Source organism: Ranitomeya variabilis, chromosome 2, assembly GCF_051348905.1.
Source record: "Ranitomeya variabilis isolate aRanVar5 chromosome 2, aRanVar5.hap1, whole genome shotgun sequence".
Lineage (NCBI taxonomy): Eukaryota > Metazoa > Chordata > Amphibia > Anura > Dendrobatidae > Ranitomeya > Ranitomeya variabilis.
The window spans coordinates 539,525,401-539,548,497 of record NC_135233.1 but is presented as its reverse complement, the minus strand read 5'-3'; the positions used below and the strand labels follow the sequence as shown (position 1 = coordinate 539,548,497).

The window sequence follows — 23,097 nt, the reverse complement described above, 5'->3', positions numbered from 1 at the left end:
GTTACTTATTCAAATCTGTGAAAATGGTCTGTTTGCCCACTTTGATGCCAGTTCTGATGACCAGAACCCTTCTGGGCCAGGCTAAAGAGACCTGATTTTGATGTGGGGCTCCCTGTTCTATATGTCTGCACTATGATATCAGTGGCCCAAAGTCAATTAACCCTTTAAAAACATCAGTTACTCATTCAAATCTGTGAAAATGGGCCGTTTGCCCACTTTGATGCCAGTTCTGATGTCTAGAACCCATTTGAGCCAGGCTTGAGGGACCTGGTTTTGTTGCGGGCCATTACTATCTGTATATTCTTTGTGTGAGATCAGTGGTCCAAAGTCATTTAACCCCTTGAAAATATCAGCTACTTATTCAAATCTTGGAAAATGGTCTGTTTGCCCACTTTGATGCCAGTTCTGATGCCCGGAACCCATTTGGTTCAGGCTTGAGGGACCTGGTTTTGATGCGGGCCATCACTATCTGTATATTCTTAGTGTGAGATCAGTGGCCCAAAGTCATTTAACCCCTTGAAAACATCAGTTACTTATTCAAATCTGTGAAAATGGGCTATTTGCCCACTTTGATGCCAGATCTGATGCCCAGAACCCTTTTGGGCCAGGCTGGAGAGATCTGGTTTTAAGGGAGGGCTCCCTGTTCTATATGTGTGCACTGTGGTATCAGTGGTCCAAGGTCATTTAACCCTTTCATTAACGCCCACTTTGATGCCCATTTTTGCACCAGTTTTATAGTTTTTGTAGCTTTTTAAGTGATAACTATGCAAAGCACTGCCGAATATGTTAGCGCTATATAAAATGAAAGATTATTATAAGTGTATTCACATCAAGGCGCCTCGTTGCATTGTGTTTTTATTGTGATGCTTATTTTTTGAAAATATGAAAAGAAAAAATTGCCGAATAAGAAACTGACGTGAGAAACCAACTGCAGCCTCGTGCACTGAGCTGTCTACAGTGAAAGCAGCGGAGAGATCCTGAGAAACTCAATGTAGTCACCTAACCAGTGAGCGGTTCAGAATGGAGGGGCTCAAGTGAGGTCCTCAAAGAATCACCTCCACTATAGACGCTATTCAGCAGCGCAGTCCGTCAGTCACAACATCATGGCGCTGTCTGACTCACACGTTATCAGTCGTGCCAAATCTAGACGCCATCTTATGTGATGGAACTAATGAGTTGCTTTCTAGTTTCCTGGGGGAAGCAGAAAAACGAGCACGGACCGGAAGTGTATTGCGGTAGTGGACGGTATTACTCGCTGGATCTGCTCGAGGAGGGAGAGTGCTACAGAAACGATGGCTTCGGCTGCTAATATTGATGTGGATGCCACTCAGCATCTGAGGGATATTCTGAAGCTGGATCGTCCTGGAGGTGAGGGAAAAGCAATGAACGTTTAGGAAAGTGACGAGTGTTGTGCGTGTTTGGTGCGTTACTATAGGAGATGTGATTTGGGGGGAAATGCAGTTTAGAATCTCACACCCGTGTTCTCAAACCTCCTTGTTTAGAAACGGGCAAGTTGTAGTAGTCTATTCATGAGTTCTTGGTACTCGGAATGGACTTGTCACCCGGTGTAAAGTGGCTAGTTGGTGCTCTTATTATATTCCCACTTCTCTCCTTTGTGTGCTTTGTTGTGTGTGTTTTTTATTTAGTGCTGATTTTTATGGTCTGCAGGATTCTATGGGGACTGGTCCCTGACAGCCACAGAAACCAGCGCAGTTCCACTTTAGGGATTCCTAAAAAGAAGAATTTTTTTAATTCTAGGTAAGATCTTAAAAACATCAATCCCCTTCAAAATCCTGTCCATTAGATGATATGCACTTGTCCCAATGGCTTTGCCCGCTGTTCAAAGCATTTTTTATATATATTTTTTTGAACTAATGCTGTTAAGTGCCTCCATCTGTGTTTTCCTGACCTAGTCCCCTGTGACTTCTTATTCCCAAGAATGAAGAAAAACCTACAGGGGAAGCGTTTAAGAAAAAATAGCTGCAGGCATGTAACAGCATTAATTCAGAAGAATTTAAAAAAATGTTTCAAGCAGCGGGAAAAATCTTGGGACAACTGCATATTATTTAATGGATATTCTATTTTGAAGGGGATTAATGTTTTTAAGATGTTAAATTTAATATTTTTAAGGGAATCTGTCGCCTCCCCCCCACACCCCGGGATGTACTTATGTTGGCGCTATATAAAGATTAATATATATATATATATATATATATATATATATATATATATATATATATATATATATATATATAATCATCGTGATCACTCGCTAATCCCGCCCTCTGCACAGTAGCTCCACCCCCACCACATCACCACTCATAATCCTGCCCCCACCCCATTACCACACACAATCCCGCCCCCCCACCACATCACCACACAATCCCGCCCCCCCACCACATCACCACACATAATCCCGCCACCCCACCACATCACCACACATAATCCCGCCAAATCACCACACATAATCCCGCCCCCCACCACATTACCACAGATAATCCCGCCCCCCACCACATTACCACAGATAATCCCGCCCCTTCACCCCATTACCACACATAATCCCGCCCCCCCACCAGATTACCACACAATCTTGCCCCCCACCACATTACCACACATAATCCCGCCCCCCACCACATTACCACACATAATCCCGCCCTCCACCCCATTACCACACATAATCCGGCCCCCCCACCACATTACTACAGATAATACAGCCCCCACCACATCACCACACATAATCCTGCGCCCCCAACACATCACCACACACAATCCCGCCCCCAACACATCACCACACTATTGTTATTAACTTCATTTTAAGTTAATTTACCACCTGCGTAAGCGCTATTGAATGTTGTCATTATTTACTTTAGTTTAATCACCAGCAGCGTTAATTAGATAGCAATGAGCGTGCCGAGTGTTAGCTGGCTGGAAACATCTAGTGTCCTAATATGGGTATACAGGTAATAGAAATGTTATTCTGGTCCTACCTGTATGCCTCATATTTACGGTCTTGTTGAGAAATGTTATATTCGGTCTTTATGTTAATGATTTCTTCCAGGCTTTGGGGTGTGCGATGCCCCGCCCACCAAGTCGGACCCCCGAGGGGCCCCGCCCACCAAACCCGCGCCTGAGGGGCACCCAAGTGTGAAAGTCTTGCAGGGGCAGCCCGGGCACCATTACAAAGCACTATCTGTAGTTCCTTCAGGAAATACCCATCTAGTTCGTTCTTGTTATTTGTTAGTCGAAGTGTTAGTTATGATAGTTTACCTGTGGAGTTCTGGAATCGGTTGAGGTCTGGACCTGTGAATGATGGGCATAGGTTATACCCGCTGTGGGGAGATTGCTTTATCATATTCAGTAATAATGTTTATATCTTGTGATTCATATAAGCTGATTATGCTATAAGAGGCGCATAGGTTTTCTACTTGTTTTTAACTGTTTTTAGTGTCTTGTGTGGTGGGTGGGCGGAGTGGGGCGGGGAGCAGGCTTGCTTCGGCAGGTACTTCTGGCGTCATGTCTGCCCTCTAACAAACCTGTTGAAGCGCTCGAGCAGCGCGAAACGGCCATCGTTTGACCTGCACACTCATCTGTACATGCACCCCTGAGCAGTGAAGATTTTATAGCAATTAAGTGTTACCTGCTTTGAAGATCGGTGAGTGCTGCCGTCTCTCTTTTCGTCTGCATCTTAGAACATAAAATATATTAATTGGAATACAACTTTAGAACAAAAAACTTTTTCATATTTACAAATTATTACACACTCTGCAGTGTTAAAAAAAAAAAAAAAAAAAAAAAAAAACATTTTCAACAAAAACGTACTGAATAACATTTGTGCAGTCTATGAATTTGTTCTGAGAAATAGTATTGCCTCCATTAGATCCTCCTTCATAGATGACCTAATTATTTTAAGGCTAGAGAACAACCTCTCAACACTAAATTGGGTTGGTGGCAAAGCAGTAACCACATGGACAAAATCTCTAAAAATTTCTGGGTATAATGGAATTGCCTCCTGCACAGTCAGTTTTGATGAACGATTGAACTCTTCTACTTCTTTAAGAGCAAGTGAAAAACGTTGCTGAAATATGGTCAATCTGTTTCTATGGGAGTGGAATCTTTTTCCCTGCAGCAACGCTTTGCCTGCTCCATGTCGTTCAAATACTTGTCGAAATCAAACTCCTCATCTGATGAGGATGAAGGAACTGTAGCAGCAGCAGTGGCAGGACCAGAGTCCTCTTGCTCTTGATCGTCCTGTAGCCCACTCATCCTAACTGCTACCTCAAATCAAAGCTTCTTTTCCTTTAGTAAGCTGTTGATCATCCAGCAATATACAATGACTCTGGTCCACATAAACAGCTGATAGAAGAGTTTTATTTTCTAATAGCAGTGTCTCTCTCTGTTTCATTGAAACCGCAATGCCATCTGCGATTAAACCTCCTCTTTGGGACAGGCAAAAGAACAAGTTCTTCCACTCCTGTTATAAAAATGGCAGGAGTTAAATCCTCAGCTTGTAACCTTTGTTACTGTAAATGGGGAAGAAGAAATTCCTTTAATTCAGCCACCTGTGTCTATTGACTTTCATGTAGTGTTACACCAATACCCGTATTGTATAAACAACCGAACAAGGTGAGGAGTTCTGTAAACAAAATCCAATATTTTATTACATATACGAAAAAAGAATCATTTACAAAATTATAGAGTACCACAAACCAAGCAAGACTGACTGGTGGTAAGAACCAGGTATAAATAGATAAGTCTACACCATTAAATTATTAAACATAAGGAGAACTAAGGAGTATAAAGGGTATCAAAATGTATTTAAATATACAAAAAAGTGAATGCACATAAACTCTATAAATATAGAACATATATCAAATAACTATAAAAATGCATAAGGACAGAGGATGGAAACAGAGTCCACCCCGGTGGACGGCGCCCAAATAGTGCTTAAATAAACAATCACTGACAGATTGTATAACATACAACCGCGGGACACACTCTGGTACATGTAATATGTTAGAGCGACCTGAAGTCACTAATAATAGACCATGCAGGGTGTGCTTACCGCGATATAGGGTGCGCGAACCAGAGCACCGGGCTGGAACCAGGATAAAAGAGCCCCGGACGCGCGTTAAATTATTATCAATGTTGTAAAAATTGTAGATTATTTTTTAGAAAGTTATGACAAGACACAAATGGTTAAATACAATAATACCGATATAACATGCAATAGTGCTATATCTGATAAACCAATGTGTCAGCTAATCGTAAGGAGAAGAATGTAAGAGAATAACACATATACTAAAGGCAAATCACCTGAACTCTAATTAGAGCAAACAGGGTATAGTCTGCAAATGCAGAAGTATATACCGTATTTTTCAGACTATAAGAAGCACCGTACCATAAGATGCACCCCAAATTTAGGGTGAAAATTGCAGAAAAAAAGATTTTTTATAAGATGGGGGTCCGTCTTATTGTCCGATTTTAATATCTCTTACCTGAGGGCAGGCAGTGGCAGAGCAGGGTCACAGGATGCATGGTGTCAGCAGAGGTGCGGTGATGCTGAGGGGCGGTACGGCGTGCACCTAAGCAGGGTCCCTTCCTGCTTAGGTGGGCGACGCCATGGCCTGGTGTCCATGGGGAGGCTGTGGAGGCGGCAGATGTGCAGTCACTTCCTCAAGCTGTGGCGGCGGCCAGGGTCCCTTCCACATTTGAGGTGACGCCGCGGCGATATTGAAGGGGAGCAGCAGAGCTGGGTGAGTCACGGTTTTCCCAGTGGCGGCGGCCATCTTCCTGAGGCCGCGCGTGCGCAGATGGAGATCGCGGCGGCCATTTTCCTGAAGCCAAGATCTCAATCTGCGAACTCTGCTTCAGGAAAATGGCCGCCGCAATCTCCATCTGCACATAAGCGGCCTCCCGCGGCCATTTTCCTGAAGCCCCAGGAAACAGAAAACTCAATCTGCGCATGCGCGGCCTCAGGAAGATGTCCGCCACCGGGAACGCCGTGACTCACCCAGCTCTGCTGCTCTACTTCAATACCGGGCCACGGCCTCACCTCAAATGTGCAAGGGATCCTGCTCACGCCATACCGCTCACCGCATGACATCATCCCTGCACCTCTGCCGCCAACAACCTGCCGGTAAGCCTGCATTCCAACTATAAGACGCACCCCCCATTTTCCTCACAATTTTTTTTGGGAAAAAGTGCGTCTTATAGTCGGAAAAATACGGTAACCTCACTATTAGGAGCAATCCGTGCCTAAAAGTGCAATCCGTTTCTATGTGCAATTATTAGAAAAAAAAAGTAATCAAATAACATGGGTAACACGAGTTGGACTATAACTTACATTAAGGCTGTGTGCACACGTAGCAGATTTTTTGCGGTTTTTCACTATAAAAACGCTATAAAACCGCGAAAAAAAAGCTCACATTAAGCATCCTATTTAATAGAATGCAATCCGCATTCTTTGTGCACATGCTGCATTTTTTTCCTGAGCAGGATCGCATTCCAGAAAAAAACGCAGCATGTTCATTAAATTTGCGGAATCGCGGGGATTTCACACACATAGGAAAGCATTGATCTGCTTACTTCCCGCATTGGGCTATGCCCACCATGCGGGAAGTAAGCAGATCATGCGCGGTTGGTACCCAGGGTGGAGGAGAAGAGACTATCCTCCACGGACTGGGCACCATATAATTGGTAAAAAAAAAAATTAAAATAAAAAATCGTGAAATACTCACCTTCGATGGCCCCCGGAAGTCTTCCCGCCTCTCAGCGGTGCCCGCGGCCGCTTCCTTTCCCAGCGATGCTGTGTGTGAAGGACCTGCGATGACGTCGTGGTCACGTGACCGGTACGTCATCGAAGGTCCTGCACACAAAGCATCTATAGGAACGGAAGACGCTGAGATCGGCTGTCTGCGGAAGGTGAGAATAACCATTTTTTTTAAATTATTTTTAACATTCTATCTTTTACTATTGATGCTGCATCAATAGTAAAAAGTTGGTCACACTTGTCAAGCACTATATTTGACAAGTGTGACCAACCTGTCAATCAGTTTTCCAAGCGATGCTACAGATCGCTTGGAAAATGCTAGCATTCTGCAAGCTAATTATGCTTGCAAAACGCTCGTTTTTAGCGGGAATATGCATGCCAATTCCGCATGCGATATACCCGCGGCAGGAGTTGCAGAATTGCCACGGAAATTTCTGCGGCAATTATGCAACTTGTACACTTAGCCTAACCCCAGCCTGCCGCCCCTACGTGCGTTTCGCCGTTCTTCTTGTAGTGTTAACTGCGGGTTGGCCATATCTACAAGCAAGGGTTTCAGCTCAAGCAATCGCTCTTTCATTAAATTGGTGCTGCCCCACTGAGTGGCTTGATCCAGAATTGCCTCTTTTCCAGCACGTCTCTTCAAGATGGAATCAATTTTAGGGGTTCTGGCAGCAATAGCCAATTTCCTCACTTTGCTATTCAGAGTTTCTGCATGTCCCTATTGCAGACTATCTCTCATTGCCAGCTGCAGCGTGTGCACAACACAGTGTGTGAGATGAATAAGAAAGAGGTGTGAAGCAGCTTCAACAAGATCATTTAATTGTTAAGAATCATTTTGCTGTTCTTCTGTACTAATATCTGTTTGTTCCTCCGTTATGGGAACAGGAATGTGGCCTTCCATCTCCAACATAATGAATGTGAAATGTTCTTCTAGCTGCTGTTCACCTTCATTATTCTCATCCATCAGCTTAATTGTACTTATGTTTGCAGCATTATCAGTTGTACTAGCAAGAACCTGTGTTTTTTTTTTTTTTTGTGTTATCTTGCAGAACTTTTTCCACTAAAGTGTGGAGAAACTGGCTGCTGTGAAGAGCTTTTTCTCCAGTCACCTTCCACGACAGTAACCTTAGAGGATGTCTCCCCGCCCTAATGGGGGACAGGAAACAAAGAGGTTAAATAACCCTCCCCTTCCTGCTATCTCCAGTGTTTTTCCTGTCCCCCAGTGGGGCATGAATAGGTTCCTGCAGGTGCTATCGTGGCCGGTGAACGAAGCACCTGGATATTCTTACCAGCTGGGCAGCTGAGGTCGGGCGGTGCTTCCTCTCCTCCTCCATGCGGCTGTTCTCGTCTCCATCTTGCTTTGACTCAGGCCCCCTTTCCCTCCCCTCCCGCACCTCTGTTGGGGGCAAAGCGGGGCGGTGATGTGCTGCCGGGGTCCTCTTCGAGCTCCCCGGCGTCCTCCTCCGGCGTGTAGTGGGGTTCCGGGTTCGCGCACGCCGGATGTGACCTCAGCGACGCACTTCACGTTCGCGGCCTGGGGCTCCACGCTGGAACGCACGCCATCTCCTGCATTCCATGTGGTGCTGAATCGCCAGCATGTTAGGGTAGTCTCTGGCCTACCTTCGGACCAAGGGGAGGAGGAGCACACAATTAACGCTGGACCTCGATTTCTTCATATCCTGGTCAGGTATCTCCAGGTAAGACGCTGTGTCTCTGTCTGTGTGACTGCGTGCAGCTTGACCATGGACAGGGACAAACCCTCTGCTACATTTGCAGATCCCAGCGTTCACCCTCCTGTGAGTAGCTGGGCTAGTCCCTTAACTGTTCAGCCATGTTAAGATGGGTCACTTAGTATACCTCTCTCTCTTTTAGGGAGAAAAGGGCTCTGCCCCAAAGAATAAACCCAGCCGCAAGTGTGTTTGTGGCTCCCAGCTACCTTCCGCCTACAAGAAGACCCTGTTTCAACCCTGTATGGATTACATATTATGTGCCGAACAGCTCTCCCTCCTGGACAGCATAAAAACTCTGATTAAACAGGAGGTACAGACCTCCATGGCGGCCTCCTCCCAACCCCATGTGTCGCATCCTCCTCCCCCCCCCCATCCCCTTAAAAGAGGAAAATGGCACCAGTTGATACTGATTCTGACGATAATTGGGAAAATGAACTGAGGGTTCCACATCCACCCCTAAACCTGATGGGAAAAAATATTATTTTTCCTCTGAGGATATGGATGAGCTTGTTTCCATAGTAAGAAGCACCATGGGGGTTGAGGAAGTGGAGGAAGAACATTCCGTTCAGGATGAAATGTTTGGGGGCTAGAAACCCAAAATCAAAAAAGGTTTTCCTATTCTTGAAAATGTTCAAAACCTTATTTTCCAAGAGTGGGCTTCCCCAGAGAAGGGCCTTAGTGTTCCTTCAGATTTTATGCACCGTTTTCCCCTAGAGGGTGACAATTCTATTTGAGAGGTTCCCAGGGTGGACATCCAGGTCTCTAAGGTTACCAAAAAGACATCTCTCCCATTTGAAGACTATTCTCAATTGAAAGATCCAATGGATCGAAAAATAGAGAGCCACCTAAAGAAGTCCTGGGAGTCCTCTACAAACCTGCGTAAAGCAAATATCACTTCTACATGCGTCACCAGGGCCCTGGTCTTCTGGCTAAGCAAATTAGAGGAACATCTCTCCCAGGGTACTTCCAGAGAGGAAATCCTGGACTCCCTTCCCCTTCTTCAAGGGGCATCAGGGTTCTTAGCCGATGCTTCAGGAGAGTCCGTTCGTGTGGCTGCTCGGTCCCTAGTCCTCTCGAACTCGGCCAGGAGAGCCCTTTGGCTGAAGTCTTGGGGAGGCGACATTACCTCTAAAACTAAACTCTGCGCCATCCCCTTTCAGGGACACCATGTGTTCTGGCCAGTCTTGGATGATATCCTGGATAAGGCATCCAATAGGAAAAAATCGTTTCCTGAACAAAAGGTTGCTAGGAAGCGTTTTTTTCGCCCCCCCCACCTCGTGACCAGTCCCCCCAGAAGGACATTAGGGGAAAAGGTAAAACGGGTCGATGGAGCTACCCGAAGGGGGGCAGAGGCAGGAATATCCTTGTGCCTCAACAACAACAGACCCTGGATAAACAGTGACTCTCCAGTGGGGGGCCGACTTTCACAGTTTCTTGCCCAATGGCAGTCCATATCCACGAACCAGTGGATCTTCCACACCATACAATTCGGACTGAAATTGGAATACGAGAGCCCCCCCCCCCCCCAATGCCTGAGAATTACCCCGGAACAGTCCCTATACCTCCAGGACTCCCTTCTCCTTCAAATTCGGGATCTCTTGCGAGAAAAAGTGATCTTTCATGTACCTCAGCAGGACTTAGGCAGAGGTCATTACTCTAGTCTATTCCTCATAAGAAAACCCTCTGGGAAATGCAGAGTGATCATAAATTTAAAATCTTTGAACCAGGTCATCAAATACCGAAGGTTCAAGATGGAGTCAATCAGAACGGCAATCCCACTTATCGGGCAAAACTGGGTAATGGCAACGATGGACCTGAGGGACACCTATTATCATGTTCCAATCCATCATGATCACAGGAGGTTCCTCAGTTTCGCGGTCTCCCTCAACTGCAGGATCACTCACTTCCAGTTCAATGTGCTTCCATTTGGAGTATCCTCAGCCCCGAGGGTATTCTCAAAAATCAAGAGAGAAGCGGTCATCTTCATCCGTCTTCAGGGAATTTGCCTTGTCCCTTACGTAGACCACCATCTCAATCATTGCTCCATCAACATCTCAGCTGAATCAAGATGTGTCACAAACTCTAGGTTTTCTCTAGTCCCTAGGCTGAATCCCGAATCTCCAGAAGTCGGACCTACAACCGTCCACAAGCAAAAAATTCCTGGGGATTCTCTTAGACTCAGAGGAAAGAATGTCCTTCCTTCCCGAAGATCGTCAGCGTGACTGTTACGGAACCCCCCAGCACCCAGAATATGTTGTGCACTTATATGTATGTATAATAGGTTCCATGTGAGATGCATGTCCCTAATGCATCAGCCCACAGGCTGCGCCCCTGGGCAGAGGGGACTAGATATCCCCCTTCTGACCTCCCCCCACCTTTGTAATTCCCACAGTAAATATCGGCAGGCTCTGGCCACCTGCGGCTATTGTAATGTATGTCTGGCCTGCCGCTTTTGAATTGGCCTGCCCTCTGTATCTGTGTGATATATTCTGTGTCCTGTGACTGAAGTGTGGTCACACTGGAAATACGTGGAGAAGCAGTGATCTTTTATATGAGCCCATGTTTGTCCAGCCAAAGCAGAGTGGACCTCCTGAAAAACGGGGTGATACTGAAAGAGGTACTCCAGCACGGTAGACCCCGTTACACTGGTGGCAGACAGCGGGATGTGATACCCCGTCTACAGGAGGAAAGGAATGATTGGAAAACAACTACCAGAAGTTAAAGAGGACTACATTAAAAGATCTGGTGGAAGCCCGAGGGTTAATCGCCAGCAGCAAAACAAAAGCTGATTTGATAGCAGCCATCATGGAACACGACAGTGCAGCGCCCCCCAATGTGAACGTGGAGGAGACTGAATTCCTGAGGGAGGTTAAGAACAGACTGACGTTCTATGGCCCAAACCCTGCAGTAGAGATCATACGAGAGGTGATGGCTGACGTGTGTACTGATCTGAAGGAAAAGATGGCCGAGCGGACCAGGATAGAGTTGGCCAAGATGGAGATGGCAGAGAGGAGAGTCAGCGAGCAGGGGGAGCTCTGGCCTCTGCCCAGGTACCTTCAACAGTAAGCCACAAAAAGATCCAGTATAATGCCTTCCGACAGTTGGGGGAGGCAGAGGAAGACATTGATGGCTTTCTGCAGGACTTTGAGCGGCAGTGTGCCCTTCATCAAGTGAAGCCGGAGGAACGGGTTCAGATTCTGGCCAGCAAGCTGACAGGCCGGGCAGCGGACGCCTATCGCACGGTACCTGATGAGGACTGTATGGACTATGAGCGGATCAAAGAAGCGATCTTGGCCCGGTATGCGCTGACACCAGAGGCATACCGCCAAAAGTTCCGCGGACTTATAAAACGCGTAACCGATACCCACGCTGAATGGGCCTGTAAATTACAGCGGTCACTGCTACAGTGGGTACAAGTGAGCCAAGCAACCACTAAGGAGGATGTCCTCCAGCTCTTCTTGTTAGAATGATTCTTTAATGGACTAACCCCCGAGACAGAGGGATGGCTTCGGGACAGGCGGCCAACGACTCTTGAGGAGGCCGCTCGTCTGGCCGATGAACATCATGATGCCTGGAGGCCTCAGTTGTCCGGATCAAAGATGGTCTCTAGGGGTCCGCCCTTGGACCTGGAGGCCCCCAAACCACCGAAGATTGTAGGGGGACCAGCTAAAAACCCGGCCTACCACAGTCCCCCTGGGGCGTGATGCCACACCTGCCATCAGCTGGGCCACCTGCAAAGACAATGTCCCAACCGGACTCAGCATACCCAGTGGCCAAAGGCGGGAACAGCTACCTTCATCCGGGCAGCTGTACACTGCTACCAAGGCGAAGCTGACCTGGCATTGGGGGCTACGACTAACCAGGGGGTGGAAGAGATGGAGGAAGCGCTGCATGAAGTAGACCCTGTGCAGGCAGCCCGGGCAGATAATAGACAACAGCATCGACAGGTCGTGTGGGTTAATAGAAACGTATGCAGGGACTAAGAGATTCCGGGGCAACTTTGACCCTTGTGAAGCCTCCTCTCGTTCGGGACCAAGAGAAGACGGACCGGACAGTGGCAGTCCGTGTAGCAGGGGGAGCCATACATCGACTGCCCACTGCCAGGATTCACCTGAACTGGGGAGTCGGGGATGGCCTTGTTGAGGTCGGCTTCATGGAGGATTTGCCTGCAGACGTCTTGCTGGGAAATGACTTGGGGCCCATGTTGTCTGCCTTCTCGGTTGCCCCTCTGGCTGAGACATATCCTGTGACCACCCGGAGACAAGCTCGAGCTGCGGAGGCGGAATCACACTCAGAGGAGGCCCAGGTAAGACATCCCAGCCCTACACGAATTCCCATAGCCAGACACATTTCTTGGGCCACCCCAGCTGAATTTGAGGGAGTTACTTGAGGATCCTTCATTGGAGGGATATCGTGGTAAGGCACAAAAGGGGAGAGGGGTACTGGAAGGGGAACAGTTTGTTTGGAAGCAGGGACTCCTCTACCGGATCACAGAGCAGCCCCACACAGGGACGAGCCCCACTATATAAAACGACAGCTGGTAGTTTCCAAGAAGTATAGGCAGGAGTTACTGCGAATCTCTCATGACATACCCTTGGCCGGGCACTTCGGCGTCAGTCGCACCAAGCATCGTCTGACACAAAACTTCTTTTGGCCGGGGGTAACCTATGATGTTCGTCAGTACTGCCAGACCTGTGACAGTTGCCAGCGCATTGGCAAGAGGGGAGATCGATATAAGGCCAAATTACGCCCCCTCCCCATTGTGGAGGAACCATTTAGCCGAGTAGCGGTCGATCTGATAGGGCCGTTAGCCAAACCTAGTCAGTCAGGGAAAAGGTATATATTGACAGTGGTGGATAATGCCACACGGTATCCAGAGGCGGTTGCGTTACCTAACATACTGGCAGAGACGGTGGCGGCTGCCCTGCTCCAGGTTTTCTCACGGGTTGGATTTCTCTGGGAGATTATCTCGGACCAGGGTACCCAGTTTACAGCAGAGGTGACCAACCAACTGTGGAAGCTGTGCGGTGTAAAGTCCATTAGAAGCGCCCCGTACCACCCGCAAGCCAATGGGTTGTGTGAACGCTTTAACGGGACTTAAAAACAACTCACTGGTACTTTTACCAGGACCTACAGGGACTGGGAGAAATTGTTGCCACACCTCCTGTTTGCCTATCGGGAGGTGCCCCAAGAATCCATGGGGTTCTGCCCGTTCAAACTGGTATACGGGAGGCGGGTAAGGGGACTACTAGACTTAGTGCTAGAACACTGGGAAGGGGAGGGCATCATAGAAAGGGTATCTATTGTACCCTATGTGCTGGAATTCCGGAACCGCCTACAGGAGCTGACCCAGGCTGTACGTGGGAACATGCAGGTGGCCCAGCGGCGCCAGCGCGTATGGTACGATCGGAGAGCCAGAGAACGCACCTTGGAAATAGGACAGAAGGTCCTGGTGTTAGAGCCCACTAGGCAGAACAAGTTCCAAGCTGCATGGCAGGGGCCCTACCAACTAGTGGGGAAAATAGCCAACACCACCTAAAATGTCGCTGATTGTGACGACCCCAGGGTTATTCGCATGTTCCACGTGAATATGCTGAAGCCCTACCGGGAGTGCCCTGAAGAGGTAGTGGCCGTCTGTGCACCTGAAGCAGAGGATTTAGCCGGACTTCCCTTGCCTGATGTCTTAGGGGAAAGGACTTAGTCTAAAACATGGGACCAGGTACACTTGGGTGAAGACCTAGGTCCCCGGGAGAGACAGCAGGCGGAGGCGTTGTTGAGGCAGCGACAGGATGTTTTAGGGGAGACCAGGGTACACTCGCCTGGCACAACACAAGGTTGAGACCCAGGATCAGACCCCCTGCGACAACCCCCTTTCCGCATCCCTGAGTCTGTAGGAGAAGGGATGCGACAAGAGATACAAGAGATGTTGCGTTTAGGGGTCATTGAAGAGTCAGTCCCTGGGCGTCCCCCGTAGTGTTAGTGCCCAAGAAGTATGGGACTACACGGTTTTGTGTAGACTATCGTAAGCTCAATGAGAAAACGGTGACGGATGCATATCCCATGCCGCGCGTGGATGAGTTGTTAGACTGGCTTCTGGATGGTCTCCAGGACTATGCTTGTGCCTACCTGGATGACAACGCCATTTACAGCGCGACATGGGAAGAGCATCTAAACCACCTAGAGACAGTATTGGACAGGATCCACAAGGCCGGAATCACCCTGAACCCAAACAAGTGTTACGTGGGCAAAGCAGAGGTTCAGTATTTAGGGCATTAGGTGGGAAGTGGGAAACAGTGACCAGAACCAGCCAAGATTGAGGCCATAGCCAAATGGCCCACCCCATGCACTAAAACCCCAGGTCATGGCGCTTCTAGGGACAGCGGGGTATTACAGGAAATTCGTTCCCAATTACAGCAGCGTAGCCAAGCCCCTCACTGATCTGACCCATAAGAACCAACCCCACCAGGTAACCTGGACCCCAGAGTGCGAGGAAGCCTTCTGCCAGCTTAAGGACGCCCTCACCAATACCCCTGTATTGGCCGCACCCGATCTAACTAAACGTTTCCTTGTTCACACAGACGCTTCTATGTTTGGATTGGGGGCAGTACTGAGACAAGTCGGGCCGGACGGCCAAGAACACCCGGTAGCTTACCTGAGTCAGAACTACTGCCTCGTGAAGTAAGCTATGCGGCCATCATGAAGGAGTGCATGGCGGTAGTATGGGCACTCAAAAAGTTGCAACCATATTTGTATGGACGACAGTTTTCCCTCCTAACGGACCATAATCCCCTAGTGTGGCTTAATCGGGTCTCTGGAGACAACGCAAGATTACTGCGGTGGAGTTTAGCCCTACAACCTCTGGACTTCACCATCCACTAGAGACCCGGCAAACAAAACGGTAACGCCGATGGACTAAGTCGACAAACGGAACTTGTACCAACCCCATAAACTTCGGTCATCCCCAAACCGATTCGTTAAGGATCAGACTGTGTATGCCGATCGCGTCGCTGAAAAGGGGAGCCGTGTTACGGAACCCCCCAGCACCCAGAATATGTTGTGCAGTTACATGTATGTATAATAGATTCCATGTGAGATGCATGTCCCTAATGCATCAGCCCACAGGCTGCGCCCCTGGGCAGAGGGGACAAGATATCCCCTTCTGACCTCCCCCACCTTTGTAATTCCCACAGTAAATATCGGCAGGCTCCGGCCACCTGCGGCTATTGTAATTATGTCTGGCCTGCCGCTTTTGAATTGGCCTGCCCTCTGTATCTGTGTGATATATTGTGTCCTGTGAGTAAAGTGTGATCACACTGGAAATACGTGGAGAAGCAGTGATCTTTTATATGCGCCCATGTAACCAAGCAATTCCAGCCAGCATCCTTTCATTCAGACTCCAGCCAAAGCACAGTGGACCTCCTGAAACACGGGGTGGTACTGAAAGAGGTACTCCAGCACGGTAGACCCCGTTACAGTGACCTTTGTCAGAGAATCTCCAGATTCAAACAACAAAGGTCCCCAACCCTGAAAGAGTCCATGTCCATTCTAGCGTCTCTAACTTCGTGTATTCAGTAAGTATCCTGGGCCCAGGCACATACACGAATCCTCCAGACTCGCGTCCTCCTATACTCTCGGATGTGTTAGAACACTCTGTCCAGGAGAATTCCACTCCCCAGACATGTGAAGTCAGCCCTCTCGTGGTGGCTAAAGGGCTGGATCCTTCAGCGGGGGTTAAGCTGGGATCAGCTCCCCCTGAAAGTGCTTCACACAGATTCCGAAGAGGTTGGGCACCGTGGTGGACCAAACATGTTTTCAGGTACTATGGTCCTCAGACATAGGTTCCAGATCTTCCAACCTGAGGGAGTTATAGGCAGTAGAGGAAGCACTGGTAGCTGCTTTATCTCTAGTCCAAGGCCATCATATCCGTGTCTACTCCGACTATGTAACGGTGGCTTATCTTCGGCATCAAGGGGGCATGAAGTATGCCAGTCTGAAACTAGTGGCAGCACGGATATTTCTCTGGGCAGAGAAATACCTGCTTTCAAACTCCGCTGTACATCTGAAGGATTCGGACAATACCCAGGCGGATTTCCTCAGCAGGAAGGACGTCCATCCCCAGGAAGTGGTGCCTGAACAGGAGGTTTTCCTATCCTTAACCTCGAGATATAGGATCCTGGAGGTCGACTTATTTGTAAATGCCCATAACGCAAAATCAAAAACCTATTTCTCCCTCAGCCCCATGCATGGGGCTCTGGGGATAGATGCTTTCATTCATCCATGGACCTTCAACCTGGCTTACGCCTTTCCACCAATTCTGATGCTGTCAAATACGCTGCAGAAGATCCGGTCAAAGTCAAGACAATCCTGATTGCCCCAACGTGGCCGGGTCAGAGCTGGTACAGCACCTTGAGTGGAATGGCCGAAGGAGGTCCCATACTTCTTCCTCAAAGAACCGACCTACTTGTTCAAGGTACCCTACTTTACCCAGGACTCAAAAAGTTGAACCTGGCTGCTTGACTACTGAGACCGACATCTTAAAGGCAAGGGGCCTCTCAGACAGTGTTATCCAAACTCTCCAAAAGAGTAGGAAACCTGTGACCAATGCGATCTATGGCAAAGTATGGCAGAAGTTCTCTTCCTGGTGTCTTCCCAGTGTCCCTGATCCCTTCCACCCCATCATTGCTCAAATCCTAGACTTCCTCCAGAAGGGTTTATATCTTGGGCTCTCCCGGAGTACTCTAAAGGTTCAGTATCGGCCCTTAGTTCTTTTCTTGACCAGGATCTGGCTGGCCACCGCTGGATCAAAATATTCATGACTTCAGCAAGCAGATTACATCCTAGACTCCCTAGTTGGGTTACCCCCGGGATCTAAAATTAGTACTCAATAGTCTAACTCAGCCACCCTTTGAGCCTTTGTCTTCTTTACCCCTTAAAATCCTAACGCTTAAAACGGTGTTCCTCGTGGCAATTACCACAGCTAGATGCATAGAATTGCAGGCCTTGTCTGTTCAAGAGCCCTTCCTATTCATAAACTCTGATAGTATAGTCCTGCGTCTAGATCCCACCTTTATGCCCTAAGTTGTTTCAGATTTTCATAGGGGTCAGGATGTGGTTTTGCCTTCATTTTGTCCAAATCCTTACAACACGAAGGAGGAAAACTTCCACACCCTGGATGTCCTCAGGGTAGTCCTTCACTACCTGGAGCAGTCCAAGGTTTGGAGGGTCGACCAGAATCTATTTATCCAGTTCTCAGGACAGAATAAATGAAGGAAAGCAGCTATGAGCACAATTGCAAACTTGATTAAGCAAGCCATCTGCCTTGCATATTTGGCGAAAGATCTCCCTCCTCCGATCTCGCTGAAAGCCCATTCTACCCGGTCGGTCTCCACATCATGGGCATCAAGAGGGAACACCTCATCAGAGCAGATATGCAGAGCCACCACCTGGTCTTCTGTAGATACTTTCATCAGACCCTACAGGCTAAATTTCGACAGGGATCTGACATTCGGCAGACGTGTTCTACAGGCCGTAGTCCCTCCCTAAAGAAATTAACGTTGGTATAACTCCAAGGTTACTGTCGTGGAAGGTGACTAGAGAAAATAGAATTAGACTTACCGGTAATTCGGTTTCTAGGAACCTTCCACGACAGCACTAATTTCCCTCCCTATCTGATATTCACTGGATGATTCCTGCACTTTGGTGGTAGCTATTCACGCTAGTATGGCCATAAGAAACACTGGAGATAGCAGGAAGGGGAGGGTTATTTAACCTCTGTGTTTCCTGTCCCCCATTAGGGTGTGGAGACATCCTCCAAGGTGACTGTCGTGGAAGGTTCCTAGAAACCGAATTACCGGTAAGTCTAATTCTATTATCTTTTACTGCCAGCGTCTTGGTGACAATATTTTTGTTGTCACAAACATATTGAACATTGATAGCAAAATAGTTCACTCTGTGATGTGTGCAGGCATCCGTTTTAAGAAATACAAAGCGTCTCTTGAGTCTTTTTAAGTGCTTCCATTTGGTTAAGGGCTTCTTCAATCACTAATTTTCTAATACTTTCTTTTTCAAGAGAAACACCTAGTTTGTGGGCCATTTCCCCATTAAGAGCTGTAAAAACTGTTCATGCAAATAATGATAATGGTACACAGTCTTTCACAACAAGCTCCATGAGCTGTCTTTCAAATACATCATCTGTCATTGTTACAGTAACTTTGTCACTTAGAAAATATCTTGTAACTGATGTTTTAGACTCTCTTCTTCTCCTTTGCTTGGCGGAAAGTGCTGGTCTCTGGTTTCTTGGTGCAGCTGTGATCTTTTTTTCAATCATAGCTTTGTAAATTTATGGGTGGCAGCGTTGTAAATGTTGTCTTAGATTGGAAGCGCTTGAAGGAGCATTTTTACCACTGCCTGAGTATGATTTTGGCATCACAGCATTTGTTTTCATCTGGGTCACTTATACACTGACACACAAAATGTTTATTATCTTGAGTCACTGTGAAATGCTCAAATACAGCGGACTTCATAAGATGCTTCTAAGGGTATGTTTCCACGTTCAGGAAACGCTGCTTGTTTGACGCTGCGCAGAGCTGCAGCGTCAAACAAGCAGCGTCCAGATGTTCCAGCATAGTGGAGGGGATTTGATGAAATCCCGTCTCCACTATGCGTGGAAACCCACACGCGGTGGCCCTGCGACTCCGGACATGCTGCGCGTCTTTTCAGATCGCAGCATGTCCGTACACCTTGCGGGGACGCAGCGTCCCCCGCAAGGCATATCACAGGGCCCTATGCGAGCGATCATCCCGGATGTGAAGAGTTAACACAACCGGCATGATCGCGTCCCAGAAAGGGGGCGGGGCTTAGCGAGCGGCTTCGCCGCTGCGGCGATGCCGCCGGCCATCCTGAACGTGGAGACATAGCCTTAGACTTTTTTTAATTATGTAAATTCGCTCTCAAAATATTTTTGTCCTGTTAAAAAAAAAAAAAAAAAAAAAAGGTATATTGTAATTCTTGCAAGAATAGGGAATCATGCACTGTATAATTCAGGATATAAATAAAACAATCTTTGCATAAATCAATAGGACAGATAAGTATAAAGTTTGTAAAATGTTAGATAGCTTTATGCTGAACTTTCAATGTCAGGCTTGTCTCAGTGTACAGCTCACTAAATGCTTCACATCATATTTCTTCAGTGTATGAAGAGTGGAGGAGGGAGGGAGCGAGCATGTTTGTGCTCAATCATATTGCAGCACACACACAAATATATATTCTCATCGATCCTGTTACTGTATTTCTAAATTTGCGATGTTAGAAAAGTTTTTCCCCTTATATTCTATGTATCTACTATATAATTGTCTAAGGGTCACTTCCGTCTGTCCTTCTGTCTGTCTGTCTGTCACGGATATTCATTGGTCGTGGCCTCTGTCTGTCATGGAAATCCAAGTTGCTGATTGGTCATGGCAAAACGCCCACGACCATTGCCACGACCAATCAGCGACGGCCATAGTCTGTCAGCGAAATGGCCTCTGCTTTATTGCCCTGCAATCAGCGCTGAGCGCTCGCACAGGGTTAATGCCAGCGTTAACGGACCGCGATGTAACGCACTCCGTTAACGCAGCTATTAACCCTGTGTGACCAACTTTTTACTATTGGTGCTGCATATGCAGCATCAATAGTAAAAAAATCTAATTTTACATATAATAATAATAAAAAAGGTTATTCTCACCGTCCAACGTCACGCGCTGTCCTCTGCAGTGCAAGCTGCAGGTTCCGGTGCCAAGGATGCTATGCGAGAAGGACCTGCCATGACTTCACGGTCATGTGACCGCGACGTCATCCCAGGTCCTGCGCTCATACCAACCCTGAGACTGGAAGCTGCCGCGTGCACCGCACACCGGCGCCAGGACTTCAAGGGGCCTTCGGAAGGTGAGTATATGTTTATTTTTTATTTTAAGTCTTTTTTTAACCACGCATATAGTGCCCACATTGCTATATACAACGTGGGCTGTGTTACATACTGCGTGGGCTGTTATATACTACATCTCTGTGCTATATACTATGTAGCTGGGCAATATACAACGTGACTGTGTGTTATATACTAAGTAGCTGTGCAATATACTATGTGGCTTGTCGGTTCTGTTATATACTACGTCGACTGTTCAATATACTACGTGGCTCTGTTATATACTACGTGGCTGTGCAATATACTATGTAGCTATGCAATATACTACGTGCCCCTACAATATACTGCGTGGCTATGTTATATACTACGTGGCTCTGCTATATACTACGTGGCTGACCAATATACTACGTGCCTGTGCAATACACTACGTAGTTATGTTATATACTACGTAGCTATGTTACATACTACGTCGGTTGTGTTATACACTACGTCACTGTGCAATATAGTACGTAGCCTGTGCTATATTCTACCTACATATTCTAGAATACCCGACACGTTAGAATCGGGCCACCATCTAGTAGTGTATATAAGTCATCATCGCAGGTAATTAATCCAAACATGAGCTAAGAGGAAAAACAAACTAAAACATGAAGCATACAGAGACAGCATATACTGGACTATTGATTTATTCACAGTTTATTGAAAGTTTAGATATGCTTTAAGAAGCACTTACCTTAAGCCTGCTTTCCTGTTCACTCCAGAAGTTCTGAATGCATGTGTAGAGGAGAATGCATGTGTAGAGGAGGAGCTGCACTACTTATCATAAACATAAACTGCAGCACTGATTCACCTCAGCTAAAAGTCTAGACCTTAGATCAGGAATAGGACAGACGTTTATAGGACATTTCATCATTTTACCAAATTATTACGAAAAAAATATTCCCCACAAACTGCATTGGATTACTGTACCCAATTTATTATATATTTTAGCAGTCTGAGTCCATCCATTTTATGCCGACCACCAAAATGAGCTCCGACTCCATGACTCTGACTCCACAGCCCTGAGTATACCAGTGCCAACCTGACACTGTGTGTAGGTTAGGCCTCTTTCACACTTCCGTTTCTTACAATCCGTCACAATCCGTCAAAATGTTGAAAATACTGATCCTGTGCTGATTGTAAAAAACGGATGCACTGGAGCCGTTTTTTTGACGGTTCCAGTTTATACTAGAAGGCTATGTGCACACGTTGGGTATACGTCTTCGCCGCGTTTTTTCTTGCATACACAACACATGATAAAAATACAAAAAAATTAAAAATCGTGATATTCTTGCCTTCTTCAATAAAAAGCAATAAAAAAATATTATGTACCCCAAACTGGCACCAAAAACATCTGCAACTCGTCCAGCAAAAAGTAAGCCCTCGTACAGCTCTGTTTGCTAAAAAAAGAGAAGTTACAGCTTGAGAATGTAGTAACAAAATGTAGTAACAAAACAAACCCACTTCTTATAAAAGTGTTTTTGTGATATCAGCAAAACCTAGAAAAAAAACCCGTTATAAATTTGGTATCACTGTAATCGCACCGACCTGAAGAATAAATCCCCCTCATCATTTAAACCGCACAGTGAACTGTGCAGAAATAAGAACCATTCTTGTACTGTTATCTATTTGTTCATTCTACCTTCCAAAAATCGGAATAAGGCTCAGCTCACACTTATCCTTTGCTCTCTGCCGAACTCTTACTAAGGGTATGTGCACACGTCAGGATTTCTTGCAGAAATTTCCTGAAGAAAACCGGAAATTTTCTGCAAGAAATCCGCATTTTTTTGTTCCTTATTTTTAGCATTTTGCAAGCGTAATTAGCTTGCAGAATGCTAAAGTTTTCCAAGCGATCTGTAGCATCGCTTGGAAAACTGACAGGTTGGTCACACTTGTCAAACATAGTGTTTGACAAGTGTGACCAACTTTTTACTATAGATGCTGCCTATGCAGCATCAATAGTAAAAGAATGTTTAAAAATAATAAAAAAAATGGTTATACTCACCTGCAGGCGTCCGTTCCTATAGATGCTGTGTGTGTTCAGGACCTTCGATGACGTCGCGGCTTGTGATTGGTCACTGAGCGGTCACGCGACCAATCACAAGGCCGTGACGTCATCGCAGGTCCTGAACACAGACCATCTAAAGGAACGGAAGCGGCAGCATGCCTCCGGGGCCATCGAAGGTGAGTATATCACTATTTTTTATTTTAATTCTTTTTTTTTTACCAATTATATGGTGCCCAGTTCGTGGAGGAGAGTCTCCTCTCCTCCACCCTGGGTACCAACCGCACATAATCTGCTTACTTCCCGCATGGTGTGCACAGCCCCGTGCGGGAAGTAAGCAGATCAATGCACTCCTAGGTGTGCGGAATCCCCGCAATTCCGCATTTTTAATGAACATGTTGCTTTTTTTTCCGCGATGCGATTTTTTTTTGCGGAAAAAAATGCAACATTTGCACAAGAAATGCGGAATACACTGTAAATAATAGAAGGCATATGTAAGCGGTTTTTTTCGCGTTTTTATAGCGAAAAAACGCGAAAAATACTGAACGTGTGCACATGGCCTAAGGGTTTTCTGTGGAAATTCCCAAAAACCATGATTCAGACACTTCAGGCAGGTCTGCTTTTCATCATTTTAGGAATCTTTTTAGTGTACAAG

General features: G+C 46.8%; 1 protein-coding gene across 3 annotated transcripts in view; it reads left to right on the top strand.

Moving 5' to 3' along the window:
• Positions 1-1,202: 1,202 nt before the first annotated feature.
• The window catches only part of EDC4 (enhancer of mRNA decapping 4), a 1,216,007-nt gene continuing 1,194,112 nt past the window's right edge, over positions 1,203-23,097 (top strand). For 2 of the 3 annotated variants that reach the window (XM_077288125.1, XM_077288126.1), the window contains exon 1: positions 1,205-1,368. In XM_077288125.1, the coding sequence (XP_077144240.1) occupies positions 1,293-1,368 (76 nt within the window). In that variant the 5' untranslated portion in view covers positions 1,205-1,292. Of the gene's footprint in view, positions 1,369-23,097 lie in introns of all 3 variants that reach the window. The other variant, XM_077288123.1, reaches the window with a different exon arrangement.